We start from the raw sequence: 19,632 nt of genomic DNA, 5'->3' as shown, positions 1-19,632 counted from the left end.
CCCTCCCCCCAGTTGCTATTTGCCACAGGAAACATTCAGTTTTAGAGTCTATCCACAAGGAGTTTCTGAAGTCCCCAAAGACTTCATTGATAGAGTGGGTTCAACTTCCAAAGCAGTCCTAAAAGCATTCACTATGACTGGGAAGGTCTTGAATTCAGAAGTATAATGAAGTTCCAGGGTGTTTCACATTCTACTGCCATCTTTCATCACTTAACCCATACCCTAGAGGGGAGGACCGTCCATCTGTATAGCCAATGGAAATCTCTTCAGAAATTCTCAGGTGTATAATACTTTAATATTATAAATTTATAATTTATAATATTATAAATTTAATAATTTAATTCCAGGGCCCCCACTACGCTACAAGCTGCTCCTTTCCAATAGCCAGCAGGCCAGCATCGGAGGGCAGGCTTGTGAATCCTCACTTTTCCTCACAGACAGCCCGTTGGGCTCACTCCTGACAGATAGACGGAGTCTTCCAAACCAGCCTGGGCACAGGGCGGCACAACCCCAAGACACCCCCTAAAGAATTCTGCTTCCTCAGCCGACAGTTAAGGAAATTCTCCCTCACATGCTCAAGTCCCACTGACTGTCTGCAAAGACAAAAATAACTACTAAACTGGGAATTAGGGCTTCATGGACCATGAATGATTTTCAATAGTAATAAAGGCTACATGGCATTGAACACATCCACCCGGCTGTAGCACTACGCTGGAGGTGATGTGCAATCGTCCTCACTTAATCCTATAAAATCACACAGGGAAAGGTAGCATTATTTTGAGTTTAAAAAAGAACAAACAATTGAAGAGTTAAGTAAGTTGCCTGAGCCACATGGCCAATAAATAGAAGGGTCAGGATTCAAATGTGAGTAGATCTGACTTAAAGTCTACCTCATTTCACTGCACACAAAATGTTCCAAAGAATTTGGAATTCTTTAGTGTTTATATACAATTTAAGTCATACTGTTAGCTGGCAAAACTGTTCCAGGAAAGTCCGTCATTTTTTATATCACGTTCTTTAGATATTTAATGAAATTTACATTTATTTATATTCACACTTACTGATGCATGTATATATGTTTTTTCCTGTAAAATGATCTTTTAAAAGTTAATTGTAGCCTATAAGCCTGGTACTCACACTTTTTAATCTCATTTTCATCACTAAAAAAACCCCAAAATGCTATTAACTAATTCCATTAGAAACATCTTTACTTCAAAATTGTATAACAATTCAATTATTCAACAATATAAAATTTTATAGCAGTCATAATTTTAATTTAATGGCCAAAGGAAATAGAAGTTAGAGCAATAAAAATTCTGCTAAATCCAAATTCAGATTTAAATATATCTTTAAAGTACTGTGGCTGTTCTGAAAGATGAGGTGACTGGTAGAAGGCTAAATCTGCGGCTCAGAGAGGTTACGTGCAAGTCCATGAAGTACGGCAGTGTCGTCGTGGGAAACTGGACCCAGCACTCCTCATTTCCATTTCAGGGCCACACATGACAGTGCTCAAATATGAAGTCTACATTTTGCTTTGGATCCAAAAAGGTTAAGGGACAAGCAGTAATTTGAAAATCCGCATAGAAATGCAGTTAGGCTGTTGCATTTTATACAGATGTCCACTGTAGTTCCTACCACATTGTAATTATTTGCACCCCTCACTTCCACTACACTTGAAACTCTTACGAAGTAAGAATTGCATCTTTTTATATTTGAATTTCTAGAGTCCACCGTAACAGTGATGGATGAAGGGAAGGGAGGGAGAAAAGAGTGTGGGAGAGAAAGAAAGAAAAAAAAATCTGTAAAAAACTCTAAGAGAAACAACCTAAGAGATAGAAGAAACCAGGTAGCAGAACAAACACTATGATACGAGTGACATAAAATATCCCATCATGTGGACACAACAGAAAAAATATGATGGGGAAAAGCGTGAAAAGCGTGTCATAAAAAAGTGGGCAATCTTAGTTGAAAAAAACGTTCGTCCAAAACCATAATGTGTGTAATGGCTATTTACCGAAATGAAGCCAAAATTACACAATTTTAAAAAATGATTTTTGTAGACTTTTTTCCAGTCAAAATAGAGGTGTTTTGTGTAGAAAGCAGAACTTCTTGAGTCTAGACTTATGTCCACGTATGATGAAAAATGTTTCATTTTTAGAATAGTGATTGATTTGCTGTCAACTCAATGGTTTATTGATACAAAACCCAAATGACACACCAGAAGTCCTAAAAATTGACTTACAGAGAGACATCTGTTATTAGGTTAATCTGACTTTTTCATCAAATCTTTCTAAATTAGGAATAACTGCACCTAAAAGTATCCACTCCCCCCAAATCTAAGCATGCTCACAAAATGAATGTTTACACAAGCATTCTACTTAGATTGCTTTCAGTAGTTAGCTGCCATCTAAACATCTGAAAGTCAAGCAATCGTGTAATATAACCTCCAGAACTACATGGTGCATAAGAAATGCAAATATTGTTTATGATGAAAACTGAGAAAAGCAACGTTCCTGGCATACTGCCAAGTTTAATTTCCTGTCATGTCTTTGGCATATAGTAAAAAACCCCTTTGTCTCGACCCTCCAAGCAACTGTACCAAAAGTGTATTTATAAACAAAAGTGATGGGAAAAGAATCAAACAGATTGTGTAGGACAACTCTAGATTTGCTTAAAATTGACTATTCCAATCAAAAATAGCAAATATTTCATCGACCGTCTCCTTCGTGCAGAGCTATGGATACGTGAAAATCCAAATTTATAAAAACAATTCACCAGAGATAGGTAATTTTGCTTTTCCAAGACAGTTTTCTCTCACAAGAGATGCATTACATAATTTCTTTAAATAGCAAACTCCGTCTAGTGCATTTAAAATAAGTTAGACAAAAGCACAACTGAAAAAAAATCTTCACAAACATTACAGCTGCATGGCAGGAAGACATACATCCACACATTAACATTTTATACAACCAAGCATTATTTGGAAATAGAAAATAGCATAAAGTATTTACGATCTCATTGGGCTACATTATAATATCCACACTGTCTTAGCTCTCACTACTTGTTATAGAAAGCAGTCCGTGATGAAAATAATTATCATCATCATCACCATCATCATCATTCTTATAAACAGAGTACCTACTTGTGCCTCCCCTGTTCAGTGCCTTCCCTGCATTCTCTCACTTAATCCCATCAACCAAGCTATAGGGGATTCCTGTTATTTCCCTTTTATAAATAGAAATTTTGAAATATAAAAAGGTTAGACATCCCACAGCTTACATGTGAACTTCTGGAATTTCAGTCTTGGGCGTTTGACACTAAAACCTCTGATTGAACACACATGCTCTACAGCTTCCTGTAACACCCTGCCATATAATCTTCTAGAAAATGTCCATCCTATCATGTCACTAACCGGCTTGAACCCTCTAATGGCTTCCCATCTCACTCAAAACTCAAATGCTTACCACATCCTTCAAGACCAATATAATCTAACCTGACCACCTTCTTGGAAACTATCAGCCACTCTTGTCCTCCCTCACTGTGTTCCAGACACGACTTTTTGTTGCTCTTCTGAGACAATGAGCTGGCTTTGCACTTGCTAGTCCTTTCCACAAATAGTCTTCCCTTCATTTCATTTACTCCCTCCATTCCTTCAGGAGCCTACTCAAATGGCAACTCTTCAAAGGGACCTTCCTTCATCACCTTTACTAAAATAAAGCTTACCTGCCCCTCTCTGTCTGTCCCTTTTTCTTTATTTTTTATAGACAGTATCACTCTCTTGAAATCCCACTATATAACTGAACAGTTATTCGTTCACTTGTTTAATGTCTGCTCCTTGGGGATGGGACCTTATTGCTCACCTCTGTAGCACTAGTGCTTAGAACGGTGCCTGGCAAACAGTGTGTGCTCAACAGGCTTTTGTGGACTGAATGAATAAAAAATTAAGTATATGTACATTTTTAATATAGGATTTTGGTGAAATTAAACACACTACCATCAATGGAGAGGGAAGAGTAATAAGAAATGATTAGAATTAATAAGAAAAGTAGAAGTGGTTTTCCAATTTTTAAATGACTTCTCACGTGCAATTTTTGGAGTGGCATATAGCTATGTAAATATATATGTACACAAATGACAAGATTTGGACAATTATGGAAATCATACAGATACCTCTGTGCTTGGATATCACCAGGAAAGGGTTTTGTTTCATTTCATGTGGAGGGCACAGGGTATGTTGTGAGGGGTTCGTTGTTTTAGGTGCTGGCTAGGCAAGGGTAGGTTAGGATGGAGTTAAGAGGTCTATGTGTGAGCTAAAATAACAACAATGAGAAGAACATTTGGCACAAATCCCCAGTCCTTTACCTCTGGAACTCTGTTAAATTCCAGTGCAACCTCAGGGATGTACTCAAATCTAAAGTTCCTCCAGAGATGCTCCAATTGCTCCCCTGCACCCACATTTCAGACTTTCTCTTGAGAGGACTCTTCCTACTGGGGGCCTAGAAATGACCTGGCTTATGCATGATCAGTCCTATAAACTGATCTAGAGACAAGTAAGCACCACAAGGGTCAAGCTGTACCAAGTCCCCAAGGCTTGGGCTCAGCACTGCATTCTGAGGAGACACCTGGATGGAACATCTCAAGGGAAACAGGAAGTAAGCAGCAGGAGCCACTCGTCTGCAGCATCTGTCTAACGGTGTGTGTACATATGTTGGGTGGGACTTCTGAAATTTAAATCCAGACATTTCCCAAAGAACACAAATAGAAGTTCTGTTTATTAACTTGAATGAGAGAAGTGACTTCAAATACTTGAAGTATATTTATAAAGATAAGTAGGAATGGCAATATAAATGTTTTTCTTCTTTCACACTCCAAATGACATTAACCAGAGTTTGAATACAGATATAATTTTGGATTCAGGTACTACAGACATAATGAAAGGAGGTAGATTTTTATAAAAACAAGTACATTTTAAGGGTACGAAATAGTGTTATGACGTGATATATACTATGACTATATGAAGAATGTTCTAAACAGCTGTATGAATACTAGGACAACTGTGAAATACCACATAAAGGAAAATAAAATTTTAAATTACAACAAAGAGATTCTATCTTGGTCTGAGATTATGTATATTATGTTTTATGGCAGAGTCGGGCATTTTCTCTAACAAACAAACTGATAAACTTCTAAAAACTAATGGAGAAAAAGAAATATGAGCAAAGTATTACTTAGAACTGTTCCATAATAATTAAGTCAAAAGAGAACTAGTTTCTCCATCATATAGTATGTAGAATTATGTCTTCTTAAGCATGGTTAATAATTGTAAAATAAGAGATATATCCAACTTACTAAAGATTTATCAGGATAAACCCCAGCTCTTAGTAGAGATGCCTTCCAGCTGTCTACATCCTCCTGTGAGTCACAGGCCAGCTCAAGGAAACGATAGTCTTTGTATACATTCCTGGAATTAAAAAAAAAAATTGTGCTTTTAGTCTGAAACCAAATTCAAAATGATTTTATATCACTGTAGACAATGATGATATAAATGACAGTCCAAATGGATAATTCTCTGAAAGTCACTGGAGGAAAATAAAACCAATTCATCGCATTTAAAATAATTAGCAAATTCCTATATTTATTATATAATCTTTTAAAAACTTCACATTAAAGAATTCAGAGCCACTTGTACTGCTAAGCAATAAGAAGGGAAGGAAACAGAAATGCTCTCAAGATGATACACTGGGTGCCAAGTCAGAGTGGTGCCAGGGGAATGGATCTGCTGTTGCCTAATAATTAATCAATTTTCTGAAACCATTTTCTAAGTCTAAATGGTTCATAAAACTTTAAAAGGTAAGGAAATTATCTTATAAACTTAAAATACTATCCTAGATTCAAAACAGGAACGCTCATTGATATTGAGAAAAGAAAAAATAATTAAATGCCTACAAAGTGCATACTGACAACTCGGACAATACTGTAACTTTATTTCTTTTCCTAACAATAAAATAATACATAAGATGTAATACATGCCCATTTAGAAAGATTTGGAAACTAGATAAAAGTATAAAAATGGTGTCAATCATCCCTTTTCCATGGTTTACAGATAAACTTATTTCTTTACACTCTTGTTCTATCAATCTTTCGCACAGCTGAGGTCTCCCCAACCCCCATCTCTCTCTGTCAATTTTGAGTCCTTTTTTACTTACTATGATATTATGGTCATTTACTTATGCCATTACATCTTTATAAACATCAAATTAGAGTGGCATGATATTCATTAAAATAAATGTCTGATAATTTACTTAACCTCTTTCAAATATTAATTAGGTTATTTCCTTCTTTTTACAATCAGAAATACTGCTTAAGTGAATATTTTTATCCATAAGCCTTTCACATTTACTCCTCTTACTTTCTGAGGATAGATGCCTATAAATAGAGTTACAGGATCAAAGTTAGTCATTTTTTAAGACGCCGATAGGCATTACCAATCACCCTTCCAGAAGAGATAATCCAATTTTGACGGATACTAGCAGAATCCCAGAAATTACAGCCTTTTTCTCTTCTTATTCTCTTCCAGGGTATTCTCATTCGTGCCTAACAGCCTTAGTTTATACCTACACTCAGATGGCTCACAAGTTCGTATCTCTTCCCCAGGACTGGCCCAGATGCACAGTGGCTACTGACTTCCCCACTTGACTATCTCAGAGGCACCCTGATATGAACTGAATCAGCGATTTCAGCTTGCCATTCCCTCCCTTCCACCCCCTCATGCCCTCTTTCATATGACCCCCTAAAAGTGCACTTCCTGGTCACACTATCACCCTCCCTCAAACATCACTGTGGCCTCCTCACGGGTCTCCCGGCATCACATGGCTCCTCTAATTACGCTCTCCCCACGGAATCCTCATGTTTTCCTGAAATGGGAATCAGATAGTTTTACCCGTGGAGTCAAACATACACCACCTGCTTTTAGGGAAAGACTACACTGTCTCTCATGGCCTATAAAACCCCGTGTCATCTGGCCTCTTCCTCTCCAGCTTCTTTTCACACTCTGCTTTCCCTTGCCTTTTTTTTTTTTTTTTTTTCCTTCCTCAGGCCATGCTGGCCTCTTTTGCTTCCTGAAATGTGCCATGCCTGCTCCCAAGGTCTCTGAATATACTGCTCTCTGCCTGTAGCTCTTTTCTTCTGCCCTCATTTCACAATTAATGCCTACTCTTTCTTGGAATCATTGCACAATTAATGCCTACTCTTTCTTGGAATCTCAGATCATATTTCTATTTACCTTTCCTTCATAGCACTAATTACAGTTGTGAATTCAGAAATATGTGTGTGTTTGTTTTTTTAATTTCTTATTTATTTATTTATTTACTTGCTTGCTTGCTTAGATATTGTCTATCTTCTCAACTAGCTCATAAACAACATTAGGACAGGAAATGTATCATTTTTATGCTTATCATTATATCCCCCAGGGGATTCTAGGAAGATGATGACTTAATTGTGCTCTGCTTCCTCTCCACTTCTAACTCAGGTCAAACACATCTTCTTTTCTTGAGTCAAGCCGACTTTGGGACTGGTACTCGGGTAGAGGGTGTGAGCTAGATCCTGCTGTGGTACTTTCTTGCCCTGGGCTGAACAGAGCTTTGGGACCACAGCAGGAAAACTCTAAGGCAAGGACCAGCATGCAGCAGGCCTTTGGTAAGGCTGTCCCTCAGTGGTCACAGGACTCCTGGGTGTGCCTGATCTTCCGGCCCTAAGGAAGTATGGGGAGGCTGAGTTTTCTCTACCTTAATGCAAAAGAAAGTCTCCCTCCTGGTGCCTCAATACGTAAATGGCAACTTGTCTATTTTGGGCCTGGGATGACTGAGATGTCTTGTGCCTTCCCGCCCTCACAGGACCAGTCCACTTAAGGTATCCAGCAGCTGGACCTGTGCCACAACGAACAAAGGACACTAAGAGGACATCTGATGAGGAGGTCTCCCAGCCAGAGAAAGCAAGAATGAAGACAGCAATCAGAACAGTGTATCAATAAAGAATGTTGGGGGAAGCAGAATAGTTAAGTATTTGAAGAGGTACAAGTACAACATTAAGAAAAACTTCCTGAAACTAAAAAATAAGATTTTTTAAGTCAAAACATTTAGTAGTAAAGGATGATGAATGTTGAGCCTAGGATTAGTAGTTTTCAAGATCTAGTGGGAGAATTTTAAAAAATACAAAGAGAAGTTATGAAAGTGTGGAGGAAAGAACATCTAACCTGTAAATAATAGGAGTTCCAGAAAAAGTAAAGGAAGTGTGAGGGAAGCAAAATAATTACAAAAAAGAAACTACTTTTTAAAAAAGAATCTTATCCTGGTTTTTAAAAAGATCTGAGTCTATACATTTCAAGTGCTGTTTCATGTGTACTTGATGAGAAAAGATACCATGTAGATATACATTTATACAATTCTTGAGCTCTGAAATAAAGAAAACATTTAAAAGTCTTCTGAAAAGACATAGCAAGTTGCTTAGGAAGGAGAAAGAATTAGACTGGCACTGGACTGAACATTCAAAATGTAGATGGCAATGAAGTAACATGAATGGACTCTTAAGAGGACTGCAAAGACCCATATCCAGCTGGGATATCACCACACCCTCCACCTGAGGGAGCGCCTAAGCAGGGATGAGATTACAGCAGACCAAATGAAACTGAAGGGCACGTCCAAGGTGAGGAAAGATAAAGAGGAAAAAAACAGTGGCGAGCAACAGAACTTGGAACATCCACAGAGCTAAATCAAAATAAATTATGACAGCCCATCTAAGAATATGGAATATAAGCGCTAAAGAAAGACTCTTACAGTAAAAGAGACACACTATTCAAATAGTCTAAAAGTTGGGGTAGGATAGGAGGAAATAAAAATGCTCCCCAGGTCTTCTCTGATGGGTGCAGGGGCAGACAGTGGGGCAGCAAAGGGATCCTAGAGGTCTCAGTAGGAGAAGTGGGCATGGGGAGAAGCAGAAGAAGAAAGAGTTTGGGAGAGAAATATTTGATAATTTGCCTCATGGAATAATAGGGCTACGTACTGGTGATAAATGAAAATGTTAATGAAATTAAATGTACAATAGAACTCTCAAAAAAAAAGAAGAAAAAGGAGAAATTAATAGCCTTTTGATCAAGTAAAAAAAATATAAAAAATTCAAAAGAATAATAAGATGGCAGGAATAAATTTATGTATATTGATTATGAAATTAATGATAGTGGACTGAATTCTCTCAGCCAGTCAGTTAATTTTGGTTTTAAAAAAGTTACATGTTATTTGCAAAAATAAAGGAACAGAGAAAGAGAAATCAGACAGGCACAAAACAAAGAACATAAATTCAAGAATGGCACTATTAATAATAGATGAGATAGAATTTAAAAGTACTGAACGAGATAAATAGTTTAAAAGCTCTAAATAGAAGAAAGAGAAATATTATAGAATAGTATAAAGTACAATTTGTGAAGATTGGAAAATACTCACAAAACTGTTTGTACCAAATTACATAGTAGGGAAGGAAAGAAAGCAAATGCTACTAAAATTGCAAGAACTTGTAATAAATATATGTATGAAATCAGTTAAAATACAAATATAGAAAAAATTTAATATGACTCTTTTCAAATGGGACAAATATAGTGGATAAAAGTAAGTAAGTAAGCAAACAGAATATAAAGACTTCATTATCCGCAAAACATTTACAAAAACCAGTCTTATAGTTGGACCTACACACATACACAATACCAGCCTTAAGAAACTTTAAAAAAGAGATTATATAGATCACATTCTTTAATCATAAATCAAAAGAAAGAAAGAAAAAGAAAAAAAAATTCTAAAAAAGGAGACCAAAAAACCCTTAAATATATTTTTATTTTTTATTTTTTTATTTTTTATTTTATTTTTTTTTAAGATTTTATTTATTTATTCGACAGAGATAGAGACAGCCAGAGAGAGAGGGAACACAAGCAGGGGGAGTGGGAGAGGAAGAAGCAGGCTCATAGCGGAGGAGCCTGATGTGGGGCTCGATCCCACAACTCCAGGATCACGCCCTGAGCCGAAGGCAGATGCCCAATCGCTGTGCCACCCAGGCGCCCCCTTTAAATATATTTTTAGATAATCCTTGTGTTACAGAAGAAACCAAAATAAAAATTATATATTATTTAGAAAAGAATAAAAAATATAAACACATTATATCCAACCAATGGACCACAGCAAAGACTATAGGAAAATTTATGACCTTAAATATGTTCATTATTTATAGAAAGGAGAAAAAAAAGTCAATATTCATCTACAGGGATTATAAACTTTGATTAAAAAAAAACAAAACAAGCCAAAAGAGGGAATTAACATAAATTAAAACCAAAATAAATAAAATAGAAAATATAAAAATAACATAAGGGATAAAGACATCCACAAATATTTTTCCCCTTAGAAATAGATAATATAATACTAATTAAGGGAGAAAACAAAAGTATGCACGATCACAAATGAGAAAGGATAGGGTACATAGCCACAAATATAGAGAAGATGGAAAAAAATTAAAATCAAACATTATAAGCAATCCTATGACAAAACTAAGAACCTAGAGGAAATTAATAATACCCTAAAAAATACAAATTACCAAAATTAACTCAAAATCCAAGTGATTTTTACAAGACACTACTAGATTATACTTCTAATAACTTAGATATAGGAAAATATTCCATACATATTAGGAGAAAGCCTCCAAAATACATAGGATAATTTTTTTAATTGAGAAAATGATAAAAATCTTATTGAATAACTTGAAACAAGATCTTCATAAATGGAAAGACATATTTGACTGTGTTGTTTTGATTACACTATGTTCTTAGGTCTTACAAAGTGACTAGTGCTAGGAGGTATTCAATAAATATTTACTGAATAATGAATATCATCACACCCATAAAAATATTGTCTATCATCTTTAAAACACCTTTGCAAATTTTATAATTTAAAAGTGATTTTCCATTAAAGCTTTAATATTTTTGTCAAAGAGGTGAGCTTTTTAACATGTTTACAGAAGTGACATTTTTTGTTCTGATTTCATTAAGACTTTTTTGCATATTATTGGAATGATTTCTCACTTTTTATTTACATTAACCTGACATAGCTTTGTCTCTTCTTTTACTTTTATCCATTTGTCTTACTTTTTAAAAAGATATATTCGTTGTAAATGCCAACAATATAGTTGGGTTTTATTTTTTATCCCAATCTGAAAAGCACTGCCCATGATTAGGAAAGTCTGAATCATGTTTATTTCTTGCCCTAGCTGTATAGGCTTGGTTATAGTTTTGTCATTTTGACATAAGCTTTGTTTTTTTTTTTTTTTTTTTTGAATGCTCCTCACTGTTTCCTTGCATATGTTGATAAATGAACTGTCTTTTGACTTCTATATTTTTTAGTGGTTTTCAGTTCTACAGGTAAATGACTATCTTTTTTTTAAACAGTTACCTTTAAGTTTTCCAAATCATCCCTGAATTCATTTTTGTATATACGAAATTCACAAATAAAACAATAATTACTGACTTCTTAAGGAATTTAAAAGCGTTTACTTTTTGCCACTTTATCTCACACATTTGCTAATCTATCTAGAAATACTGACCTAGAATATTATTTCTGAATTATTGTTTCCACAATAATTTTCTTTTTAAGAGTCCATTTTTTTTAGTTTAGTACGCAATTTTGTTACACTTAAGCAATTATTTAAATGGAACTCTGTATGTTTAACTTGAATAAATATTTACCGTCAGGCATTTTCTATCTGGATTTCCCCAAACGTAAATTCTTACTTGGATTCATTTTTTGAATTGGCTTCAAAGTACAGCTGGCTATCTGGATTTCTGGTTGGCACAAGTATCTACATTTCTTGCATTGATTCAGGGAGGATGTATAGGAGTTTCTTCTTGTTGTCTTCCTGTTTAGCTACATTTTTCTTAATCATTTTTCTTTTCTTTTTCTTTAGCAGTGGTCACTCATAAAATTTCAATCCAGGTCCCTCCATGAGTTTTGCAAATAGTCGATTAAGATTGCTACTTTCTCGTGCTTTTAAGACTTTCCATCTCCGTCGTATACGATCTTTTGGATATAGCAATGGATGGAGTAGAGCAAAAGAGAAGCTTCTAATTTTTCACCATCTTAAAAGAGAAATCATCTCATTTAATCTTCATTAGCGACCCTGCGAAGTTGGTAGCAGAGCTGTTTTACAGTTGAGGAAACTGAGATTTAGAGAGATCAAGTGACTCCCAATATCACATAGCAAATGAATGGCACGGTGTGGGTCTACCACAGTCCTCGGAATACGGCCTCCACAAGACAAATAGTTGTCAAATGAGTGGAGCAAATGAATGAATGAACGAATGAAAGAACTATAGAATGAACTTGGACTGTGTTTATTTTTAAAACCAACTTTTTTATTTTTGAGAGAATCCTTAACTTTCCACAGAAAATCTAAGATAAAAAAGTTTGAAGAGACAAACCACAACAAGCAGAGTAAGTACTGTTTATTAAAAGTGGGACATATTTAAAGAAATATATTCCCTAAGTAGGAAAGTTTACTGTCGTCAAATTTGAAAGGTCGTATCTTTGCTACAGAGCAGAAAGGGTAATAGATTACCTTGATAGAAATCAAAACCCATCAGTTCTTAATTATCTAATTACCTCTACCACAGCTTGCAGCTACCACTTCAGTTTCCATTTGAGGCATTTTAGCGCACAGTGTGAGTCCCTTTAAGATGTAAAAGGTATGGGGAAGGCAAAGCTGGACAAATGCCACGGGAGCTCTTGGCCAGCTGGAAAACACGAAAAGTAGCGAGGGTACAGACTTTCCACATTCTCCAAGCAGATCTGAAGAATTCGGCTTTGGCCCATTCTCACTGACCTTTCTCCAGAGTATTTTCTTTCAGGGGCTCTTCACATGGAAAATCTTGATTTTTTTTTTTTCCCCTCAAAGGATAGCCAAATTCTTGAGAGGGAAAATAATTATCTGGTTGAAACATTAGAAGAGGGTCAAAGGCTTCTGGTGGCTTTGGCTGCTTCATTTTTACCCATTTTTGAAGCCTCATCTTAGGCTGTGTCTAGACATCCAAGAAGAGTTGGATACAGGTCTAAAACACTGAACTGAGCTGATTTACTGGAAGTCTCATAAATTCTGTGGATGTAGCTTCCAGGTTCTCACCACACGCTGTAGCTGTATAGATAACCCACAGCAATTTGTACTGACTGAATTTTTTTGTTTAGTCTATTTCAACGGCAATCATGCAGATATGAGCTTCTGAATGATTTCACTATGAAATCAAGCTGAACTGCGTGTTTTATAGTTTGAAAAATAAGTTACCTCAACATTAAAAATGAGCATGAGAAATTTTATCCCAGAGGTAAAAGGTTTTTAAGTGCTACACTGCAGAGAACATGACCACATGATGAGGCTGTGTTTTGATGAGATGTGTAACTTTCATTCACATGTCATAAGAATATCTTTAGATTAAAAATGTGAAGTCTAACTTGTTTACTTATGACAGTAATTTAAACATCTGGGGTCAGACATTATCTATCCCTCAAGTCTTCTAAGTCTCCAAGCCATTTTTTTCAAATGTTTCTCATATGAAGACAATTCTAGATAACATCCTTTTTTACCCTTCTGTGGATTTGCTCTTTTTTATTTTATTTTATTTTATTTTATTTTTTCAGGATTTTTCTAATTATTTTTCTTTTTTTTATAATAATTTTCTATTATGTTATGTTAGTCACCATACAGTATATCCTTAGTTTTTGATGTAAAGTTCCATGATTCATTAGTTGTGTATAACACCCAGCGCACCATGCAATACATGCCCTCCTTACTACCCATCACCGGTCTATCCCATTCCCCCACCCCTCTCCCCTCTGAAGCCCTCAGTTTGTTTCCCAGAGTCCACAGTCTCTCATGGTTCATTCCCCCTTCTGATTACCACCCCCTTCATTCTTCCCTTCCTTCTTCTACCGATTTTCTCTATTTTAAAAGGAGTTTGTGAAAATGACATGCCAGCAACTGATCACAAATCCCCGGAGGCAGGATTATCTAGATGCAAGGAAGACATTTGGTGGAATTTTTGCCTACTTTTTTGACAGTAAGCTTTTACTAATGTAAGCAAGTAACAAGTAGTAGAAAATAGTAAAGACCATGAAAAACACCTGTTGAAATCCAGACTGGGCCACTTATTATCTTACAGGACTTTCAGTAAAGCCACCTCTCTGAATTTCAGTTTACTCATCTATAAAATGAAGATAATTCCAATATCTATCTCAGGCTTACAATGATAATAAAACAAGGTCATATATGTGTAAAGCTTGCTTAGCACACTGCCCTTCATCAGGTAAATATGCAAGTAAAATATACAAAATACAAAAATTACTATTATTCATTATTCTCACTGCCTTTAGGTCCTTTGCACTTGATCTCCTATCAAACCAAACCTCTTCTGTATTATTTTGCAACCAAGTAAAATTTATATTTAGCATTATTACATTTGATCTAGCTAGTCTGGCCCATTTCCCAATTTGCTCAGATGTTCTGAATTCTGATTCTGGCAGATATCATAGTCACAATTCTTCCTGCTTTGCATTATCTGTATTATTTATAATAACATAATATTCCCATGTCATTATCAAAGATATACTATAGAACTAAACAGACCTCAAAAGATCCCATACCACAGTTACATGTTCTGTTAACTTGTACCCACTGGTATTCAACAGTGAGACCTACGATTTAATCATAAATGTATCATACATGTACTATCAAGTCATGTCTCTCTATTTTCCCTCATGTATATTACAGAAGACTATATCAAGGTCTAAGTATATTATATCTACTCAATTCTATTAAAAAATTGAAGTCAGTTTGGCTGAACTTGTTTTTCAAGATTCAAAGCAAGTTCCTATTGACCACTGATTTCCTTTCTAAATGTATAACCATCAATTTTACAATTAATTACAAATTTATATAGCAGGGTATTGAGGATAAACTCATCAATCAAAATTTCCATTTAGTTATCCATTTGATTACTTTATACGTTTTCTTCCCTGAAATCTATAATACACACTTTGGCACTAACACTTGGCTGATAATCTTGCTTCATATTTCACAGGAAAAACACATACAACCCAATGAGAATGATCTATCTTCTTTCTTCCAAATACACCAGACTACCTGCATTTGCAACTATAGACTCTGCCTTCACCTTGTACAAGGAAAGGCCAAACCCTCAACTGATACAATGAGTCCCCTCTCTTCGAATGTCTTCATGAACTTCCTACAATCATGCCCTTTTTTTTTACTTCAACAATTTCCTCCTTTCTACTGTCAGATCATTCATATGGTATAGTACATCCCTTAAAAGCAACTATCTTAAAACACACACATACACTTTTTTTTGACCTTTCCAATCCTCTAAGAACTGCCCCATTTCTATTTGCTTCTACAGCAAAACCTTTTGAGTTATCTTGAATTATTTTCTCCATTCTCTCCATTCTTTCCTTAGTTCACCCCAGTGAGATTTGTGATCCTGTTACTCTGTAGACACAGGTCTTATAAGGTCATGTGATCTACATCTTTGCACAGCAAATGCTCAATTCCTTATCTACACATTACTTGGCTTCACTGCAGCATTTGACATATTGACCATTCCCTCTGTCTTCAATCATTTTCTTCTCAAGACTTCTGTGATACCACATTCTCTTGACTTCCACACTTCTACATCACTGACTACAACTTCTTAATCTCTTTTGATGTCTCCTCTTCCTTTGTTAGATCTTCAAATTCTGGAGTGCCCTAAACTCCTTCAATGGTCCACTTCCCTCTATCTGTGCTGTTGGCAAGGTGACATTTCCTGTCTGGGAATCCTAAATACCATTTAAATGCAGGTAACTCCAGATGTTTGCACTGAACTATAGACTCCTACATCCAAGCCAATATCTTATCTCATTTGGACGACATCTCCTTGGCACCTTTCTTGCTCCACTCTCTACACAGAAGCCACCATGACTATACATTACATCCTACCCTGTTTAAAATCTTCCAATGACTGCCTACTCTAAGTAGGAAAAAATTCAAACTCCTTGCCATCCCTGGTTTATCTTTCCAGCCCTCAGTTTCCCTTGTTTATGTTCCTCCAACTGCAATGTAAGTTCAATAATGGAACTTGAAATGTTCATCAATGTATTTCTGGTATTTCCATCATATAGTAGGTACTCAATAACATTTGTTGGCTGACTGACTACCTTTCAGCCTTTTCTCAGCATCCAAAACTCTTCAAAGACTATTGACAATGAATCAATGATACCAAGATGGTACATTATCATAAATTAAGAACTAAACCTGTGAATTCAATAATACAAGTTTCATAAGCTAGGACTATGAATTATTTTTACATCTTAGAGAGCATATTCCTCATTTCATGTAGTGAAGATAAAAAGGCAATACACTAAAACTAGAAATTATGATAAAAGTTAAACAGAAAGAACTACAAAACCACTTAAAATAAAGTAAAACTTTCCCCAAAACTTGTATCAAATAGCAACACAAAACTATAATTACACACTATTTAGTAAACAGAAAAAATAACATTACACACCAGATTGAAACCCAGAACATGCAGCCAAAATTTTATTCAGAGGCAAAATCACAGCCATGTATGCCTTATTATTTTTTTAAAAATAAGCAAAAAATACATTGCCAGCATTGAATTTAAGATGTTGGAAAATTATAAAACTAATCAGAGCAGAATATAGGATATAATAAAGTTAAGTAAATATAGAAAATTGAACTATCATTTATAAATTTAAGAATCCATTCTTTGATGAATCCATGAAACACAGCTCTGTAATATCTAGTAAATATAAGAAAAATAATCAAAATCAGAGAGGATATATATGATTAACAGGGAGAAGATTAATTTTTTAAGAGATGTTGAATATACTTTTATGATAGTAAATTTATAGGTATCAATGTTGGATAAAATTGCTAAAAAAATAGGAAATCAGAATCATAAAATCTTCCCTGACCAATATCCACAGGATAAATTAGAAAAAAAATTAAAACTTTTCTTCAAAATAGTTCTGATCTCAGAGAGTTTTATAGGTCTTTCTTTCCAAATTTTAAAAGGAAGATTCTTCTACACAGGACATCTCAGAAATATCAATAGGCTAGTACACATTGTAAATCTCCAAGCAATGAACCTGCTATGTATGCATGACTCTCCAAACTTACTTGACCCTAGAATCTTTTTTTCTTTGAACTTATCACAGGGCCAGTATTTTAAAGACCAAATTTTGGGATATGTTTCTACAAGCCAATCTCACTTATGAATACAAATACAAAACTTAAAAAAAATATATTAGGAAACTGAATGTAACAAAATTTTTAAAAATCTGACCCCGAATAGTCAAAACAATCTGAAGAAAGAAGAACAAGGCTAGAGGCATCATGCTCCCTCATTCCAAACTATATTAAAAAGCTATAGTAATCAAAACAGTTTGGCATTGGCATATAAACAAATGGAGATCAACAAATGGAACAGAATAGAGAGCCAGAAATAAACCCACACATACATGGTCAGTTAATTTATGGCAAAAGAGCTAAGAATATACAATGCAGGGGAAGGATAGTTTCTTCAATAAATGGTGTCAGTAAAACTGGACAGCTGCATGCAAAAGAATGAAACTGAACCACTATCTTACACCATATACAAAAATTACTCAAAATGGATTAACACTTGAAGGTAAGACCTAAAACTCTAAAAGTCCTAGAAGAAAACATAGGTCATAGCCAGCTATTTGACACTGGTTTTAGGAAGGATTTTTTGGATTTGACACCAAAAGCAAAGGCAGTAAAACTACATCAAACTAAAAAGCTTCTACACAGCAAAGGAAACCATCAACAAAATGAAAAAGCAACCTAATGAATGGGAGAAAATATTCATAAATCACATATCTGGTATGGGGTTAATGTCCAAAATATATAAAGAACTCATACAACTCAATGGCAACAAAATAAAACAACAATCTGATTAAAAAATGGTCAGAAGATCTGAATAGACATTTTTCCAAAGAAGGCATAAAAATGGTAAATAGGTACATGACAAAGTGTTTAATATCACTAATCATCGCAAATCAAAATCACAAGGAGGTAACACCTCACCCCTGTTAGAATGACTAATCAAAAAGACAAGAAATAAGTGTTAGCAAGGATGTGGAGAAAAGGGAACCTTTGTGTATTGTTGGTGGGAATGTAAATTGTTGCAGCCGCTATGGAAAACAGTATGGAGGTTGCTCAAAAAATTAAAAATAAATACTTCTGGTATCTACCTAAAGAAAATGAAGAAACTAACTCAAAAAGATATATGCACCTCCATGTTCAATATAGCATTATTTACAATAGCCAAGATATGGAAGTATATATTCCCCTGCACAGGGAATGGGTGAAGGGGGACAAAACATACAAACTGATATCCAATTGCTTATTCAGAAGTTGATAAGAAAGTAAATCTTAAAGGCTGTCAACACAAGAAAAAACATTTTGTAGCTATATATGGTGACAGATGTTAACTAGACTTATGATCATTTTGTTACAATTTCAAATCACTGTGTTGTACACTTGAAACTAACGTAATGCTATACGTCAATTATACCTCCAAAGAACAAAAATCCAGTTACGACAACAAGTAGGGTTTTTCCTAAAAGAGTTTTCTACAAGGAGTACTAAAAAGAGACCACTTGCATTCAGTACCATGGATAAGCGGACCACTCACAAATCCCAGAGTTTCCTTCTAAGCTATAGTCGCATTCTGGATATTTCTTTTTTTAAACCCAACCTCATCAATGGCTCCTCGCTGCATTAGGATAAAGACCAACAACCTTAACGTGGCCTATATGGCTGTAAGTGACCTGGACCTGACTCTGGCATGCCTCGCTCTGCTATCAGTTGCATGAAGACACAAAGCTTCTTGACCCACCTCAGGGTCTTGGTATATGCGGTTCACTCTGCCTGGAACAATCTTCCCTTCTCCCTTCACCCAGTCTATGTTTACGATCTTCTAGTGTTAGCTTTAACAACCCTTAAATTCCCCAAATGGTTAGGTCACTCTCATATAAATTCTCATAGAAATTGTCACTAACAGTTGTAATTCAATAATTATTATTTGCTATCGGTCTCCTTCCTTGTATGTAAATTTCCCCCATTCATAGACTTAAGTGAGCAGGCAGCACACAGACTATACTCTGTAAATAACTGTGAATGCGTGAATGACTGACTGAAGCAGCCACCAGTGACTGAATAGCTCAGTGCCCGTTATTTTCTTCAAATATTTGACTTTGTCTTTCAAGATCAGCCTCAAAGATCAAGGGGGTAATTTTAAATTGGAGGTTGGCTATTGTATATTGACTCAAACGGTCAGGACTCATTGCCAAAGAAACAAGTTCCTTTAGCCTGCCTTGATTTGATATTCAGTCTTTTGATATTTCCTTTTCTTGACATAGTAAAGAGTTAATTAGTTAATTAATTAAAATTTGAAATAATTTTTTTTTAGTTTTTAGGAAAAAATATTTTAAAACATAAGAGCATTGCAAA

General features: G+C 35.3%; 1 protein-coding gene across 6 annotated transcripts in view; it reads right to left on the bottom strand.

The window, feature by feature from the left end:
* Window positions 1–19,632, bottom strand: part of DNM3 (dynamin 3) — a 524,278-nt gene that overhangs the window by 100,653 nt on the left and 403,993 nt on the right. For all 6 annotated transcript variants that reach the window (XM_026509365.4, XM_026509361.4, XM_048225441.2 and 3 more), the window contains one exon: window positions 5,350–5,461. In XM_026509365.4, coding sequence (XP_026365150.1) covers window positions 5,350–5,461 — 112 coding nt within the window. The remainder of the gene's footprint in view (window positions 1–5,349; window positions 5,462–19,632) is intronic.

This window comes from Ursus arctos, unplaced genomic scaffold (genome assembly GCF_023065955.2).
Source record: "Ursus arctos isolate Adak ecotype North America unplaced genomic scaffold, UrsArc2.0 scaffold_2, whole genome shotgun sequence".
Taxonomy (NCBI): Eukaryota; Metazoa; Chordata; class Mammalia; order Carnivora; family Ursidae; genus Ursus; species Ursus arctos.
The sequence above is the reverse complement of the archived record's forward strand: the minus strand, read 5'-3'. Positions and strand labels throughout refer to the sequence as shown.